Genomic DNA, 4,732 nt, shown 5'->3' on the forward strand with positions numbered 1-4,732 from the left:
GATTCGAGTCGACCCGCATTTAAAGCGTGCATTTCAAATAGTAAGTCAAAATCAACAATACGACACCAATCCCGATCTATATAATATATGCATCCCACAAAATATACCCATATTTCATACAATTGGTATTGTACATATATGAAATTTGTTTCCACAAACTTGGTGAAACTTAAGAAAGTTTGATTTTCAAACATGACAAATAGTAAGACTTACATTTTGGAAAAGATCGAGACAGCAATACTCCAAGAATAACATGCGATAGTTTCGAGGCCGGCCATTTGTAGGAGATTGATGAGTCGTCAAAGCCTGCTAGACCCAGCGATGGCCAGGTGTTGTTCCTTGTTGTTGGCAGCAGCTGCCACCAATGCACGCGCCCTCTCACGGAGCAGGAGCTTCTGCACCTTCCCGGTGGAGTTCCTGGGCAGGTGATCGACGAACACCACCTTCTTGGGCACCATGAAGCGGGCCATCTTGCTCCGGCAGAAGGACACGACCTCCTCCTCCTTCACCTTGGGGACGCCTTCCTTGAGCGACATGAAGGCGCATGGCGTCTCGCCCCAGTGCGGGTGCGGCATGGCCACCACCGCCGCCTCGAGCACCGCGGGGTGGCCGTAGAGCACGGACTCCACCTCGACGCTGCTGATGTTCTCGCCGCCGGAGATGATCACGTCCTTGGACCTGTCCTTGATCTCCACGTACCCATCCGGGTGCACCACCCCGACGTCGCCGGTGAGGAACCACCCGCCGCGGAACGCCGCCTCTGTGGCCTCCGGGTTCCTGTAGTACCCCTTCATGACGCCGCTCCCGCGTATCACGATCTCCCCGAGGGTGGCGCCGTCGCGGGGCACGCTCTTCATGGTGCTGAGATCCTTCACGTCGACCGCGGCGAGGGAGAGCGCGCTCACGCCCTGCCGTGCCTTCAGCGCCGCCCGCTCCGGCGCTGGCAGCGCGTCCCACCGTTGCCGCCACTCGCAGTACGTGGCCGGCCCCGTCGCCTCCGTCATGCCGTACGAGTGCGTGATCTTGAACCCGAGCTTCTCGATGCTGTCAAGGACCGCAGCCGCGGGCGGCGCGCCGCCCGTGAGGACCTGCACCGGGCGGGGCAGCGGCTCACGGCGGCCCTGTATGAGGACGTTGAACAGCACCGGCGCGACGCACATGTGGGTGACACCGTAGGTGGCTATGGAGGTGTATATGTTCACGGCGGTGGGGGAGCGGATGCAGATGTTGATGCCGCCGCACGCCGCCACGCCCCACGTGCAGGCCCAGCCGTTGCAGTGGAACATGGGGAGAGACCAGAGGTAGACGGCCTCATTGCTCAGCCCCCACTGGATCATGTTGGCCATTGTGCTGAGATAGGAGCCGCGGTGGCTGTACACGACGCCCTTGGGCGCCGCCGTCGTGCCGGAGGTGTAGTTAAGGGTGACGGCGTCCCACTCGTCCTCCAGGACTCGGGGAGGGTACCTCGCTGGATCGCCTCTCGCCACCAGCTGCTCGTACTCGATTTCAGCGCCGGCCATGCGGGCGCCTGTGGGCATGTTATGGTCGTCCATCACCACGAGCGTCGGCTTCGGCGCGTCGGCGCTCAGGGCTTTGATCGCCTCGGTGACGAGGCCGGTGTACTCGTAGTCCACAAGCAGCACCTTGGGCTGGGCATGGTTGATGATGGTGGCCACGCCGGCCGCGTCCAGGCGCGAGTTGATGGCGTTGAAAACCGCGCCGGCCATGGGCACCGCGAAGTGCAGCTCGTACATCGCCGGCGAGTTGGGTGAAAGAACCGACACCTGGCAATGGCAATGCGAGGAACTGCTTGATAAATGGATATTATCCAGTTAATATTCTGAATGGATAAAGGGATTAGACAGTGAACGTACGACGTCGTTCTTGGCGACGGCCATTTCCTGGAGCGCGGCGGCGACGCGGCAGCAGCGTTGGTACGTCTGCTTCCAGGTGAAGGTGGTGCTGCCGTAGATGAGGGAGGTGCGGTCGGCGTAGGCGGAGGCGGCCCTCGGGAGGAAGGTGATGGGGCTCAGAGGAACGTGGTTACCATCGCGCTTTGGCAACATGTCCATGATGTCTCGCTCACTCACTCACTTACTTCCTCCCTCTAGGGATTGAACACCAAAGCTCTGTTTTCTCCCGCTTGTGTTTGTGTACGGCAGAGAGCTGGGTTAGAGGCCTAATTTATAGGGACGGCCTATATAGGGCACGGAAGGTTGGTGAAATTACGATCGATCCTAAGCCGACAAATACAACAAATCAGATAAGTTCAGACACGTCTGACTAGGGACGGCATCAGGAAAGTTCAATAAGGGGGCCAATTATTTGCATGTAAAAATACTTTATCGATTTTTTTTTGCAAGTAAAATACATTAGAGGGGTTCATATAGTACTAGTTAAATTCAGTTAAATTTAGAGGTTAAATCCACAGATTAACTAGGGAGTTTTTTTGGGAAAAAAAGAAACTTGGAGAATGTGAATAATCCTGTGCGCGGGCCTCTCGTGTACGGGACAGTCACTTCTCAACCAAATGCAAATATCAAGAGTCATGACAATCAATCAACGTGAGAAGGTACTAAGACATTTCAGGAAGTAGTTGGGGTTGGAAGACTTGCTTGCTAGGTATTTAACTACAACAGTAATATCCTCCATGCAACGTGACACGTGAGTGCCAGATGCATGATCCATGATGATAGGGAAACTTTTTGGCCATGCATATGCACTCATTGTGCGCTGTTTCAAGTAGCTTGTGAACGCAACGGGAGGCCTTGGATGTAAACACACATAAGAAAGCATGCAAGATTCCCATTACTCTCTCTCTCTCTCTCTCTCTCTCTCTCTCTCTCTACCATGTTTGATACAATTCTACCGAGACCGAGTGCATATACTTTCTTATTCCTGAGTCAACTAGAAAATTCCACATAATTTGGTTGAACAACTAGTGGTGTTATTATTTCTGAGTCAACAAAGCTAGAGCCATGTGGCATTGGTACAGAGAATAGTGTGCTGGTGTCTAGTGAATATTGTGTCAACCGGAGGAGGGCCCTCCTAGTATTTTACTACCTCCATCCTAAAGGTTAATGCTTATATTATTTTGAAAAGTCAAACCATGTCAAGTTTGACTAAGTTTTTACCAAAATCATTAACATCCAAAATACAAAATCAATATGCTTAGATAGATAATATTCTTATAGCATTTACAAAATATTATATTTGTTGATAGATGCTTCTATAAGTTTGGTCAAACTTTACTTGGTTTGAATTTTCAAAACAAATATAAGCCTTAAGTTTTGGGATGGAGGTAGAAATGAATGAATGGTTAGGGCATCTCCAGCGGTGCGACGCAAACGGACGCTGAGCGACCGTTTGCGTCCGCCTTGACCGAAAATGTGTCTGGCACCTCTCTAGCGGCGCGACGCAAAGTGAACGGGCCGTCCGCAGAGACGCAAACCTGCCGCATATTTGCGACAGGTTTGTGTCTGCGTGGACGCGTAAAGTTTCCGCTCGCGTCTCCACCGGGGCCGCCTTGCAGCGAGTCTGCATCGAGGGCATCGCTTCGGCGGTCAGCGCTTCCGCGTCTGCGCCGCAGCCTTCGCCATCAATGGCGCTGCTGCCTGTTCTGCGCACTGGCGGGCAGCGGCTGGGCTTCTGCGCCGCCTTCAATGGCATCGTATCCCGTGCGTGGCCGCCCTTAAAAGTCCACCGGCCGCGTTCCTCCTTCGCCCACACCTCCACTCGCACCACCACCGCCGCAGCGCCATGGGGAAGAAAAACGACTTCGAGGCCTCTGGCGGCAGCAAGAGGGTGCCGCTCCCCATCACGCTGGGGAGGCTAATGCACGGCAAATGGTTGCCGTGCGATGGCTGGTCCGACGTTCAACTGCTGTTGACGTCCGAAACCCACCGGCGGGCAGCGGCCTGTCAACACCGTAGAGCCGGGAAGAGCCTAGAGCTGCGGCTGGCTGAGACCCCTCCGAGCAACGGCCCGCAATGCTCTTCTGGTCACACGCGGCGATGCGAAGTGCAAGGGCGTGCCACCTGACCTATACCTGGTCAGGAAGGTGATGGGGATGCCTCGCTTAGTTCCTGCAGGGCATACATGTAAACATAAAATACGAGCCTCGATCGGCTCTCAGGTTATCCTGTGAATCGGCTCAAAGAGCCGATCCACCCATGATCCGTGCGGGGTGCACGAATACCTGGTGATCCTGCTTGATCAAAATAAAGCTAATGAGATCTACGGCGATTTAGGGTTTTCACCGCATAATCGGATCATCCTACTCCAGGTTGGGCCTCGCGGCCACGCACGGTGCTCATAAGCCGATCCTAAACAAGGCCTAAAAACCAACAATGAAGTTGATCCTCGGAACATCCTGTTTAGGACTTGCGAACGCCACCCTACGTGCCGCTGGATCCTCCACCCCTTTGTAAGGCCTAACTATTGCGGATATTAAACTAATCCTTGCAGAGCAAGGAGCAATCGCAACGGATCAGATCCACTAAACGATGAACAAGCAGGGTGCCGCCCCCACGCCTGAGATAGGCGTGAGGACGGCTAGATATGCAAGGGTTGCACTACGTAAGCATGTTTATACGAAGAGCCATGCTAACCCTAACACATCTATGATAACTACGTTGCCCGCCATCAAAGACGCTTCAGTACGGGCAACGCATGAACAACGTGGGGCTTGTGCTGCCTAGATCGCAAGATGCGATCTAGGCAGCATGTCGCT

The 4,732-nt window shown here is 54.1% G+C and overlaps 1 protein-coding gene across 1 annotated transcript; it reads right to left on the reverse strand.

The window, feature by feature from the left end:
* Positions 1–284: 284 nt before the first annotated feature.
* LOC127302942 (trans-cinnamate:CoA ligase, peroxisomal-like) lies at positions 285–2,137 on the reverse strand. The gene is made up of 2 exons (XM_051333679.2): positions 1,875–2,137; positions 285–1,784 (listed from the first exon to the last, which is right to left on the reverse strand). Exons 1-2 carry the CDS (start codon positions 2,070–2,072, stop codon positions 300–302), a joined length of 1,683 nt encoding a protein of 560 aa, XP_051189639.1. The 5' UTR covers positions 2,073–2,137; the 3' UTR covers positions 285–299.
* Positions 2,138–4,732: the final 2,595 nt, after the last annotated feature.

The sequence above is a fragment of the Lolium perenne genome, chromosome 5 (genome assembly GCF_019359855.2).
Source record: "Lolium perenne isolate Kyuss_39 chromosome 5, Kyuss_2.0, whole genome shotgun sequence".
NCBI lineage: Eukaryota > Viridiplantae > Streptophyta > Magnoliopsida > Poales > Poaceae > Lolium > Lolium perenne.

Excerpts from the sequence above, each read along its gene's own strand:
- LOC127302942 (XM_051333679.2), bottom strand. The coding sequence starts at position 2,072 with ATGGACATGTTGCCAAAGCGCGATGGTAACCACGTTCCTCTGAGCCCC. Across the intron at positions 1,785-1,874 it reads CCGTCGCCAAGAACGACGTC|GTGTCGGTTCTTTCACCCAA; the intron begins GTACGTTCACTG and ends TGCCATTGCCAG.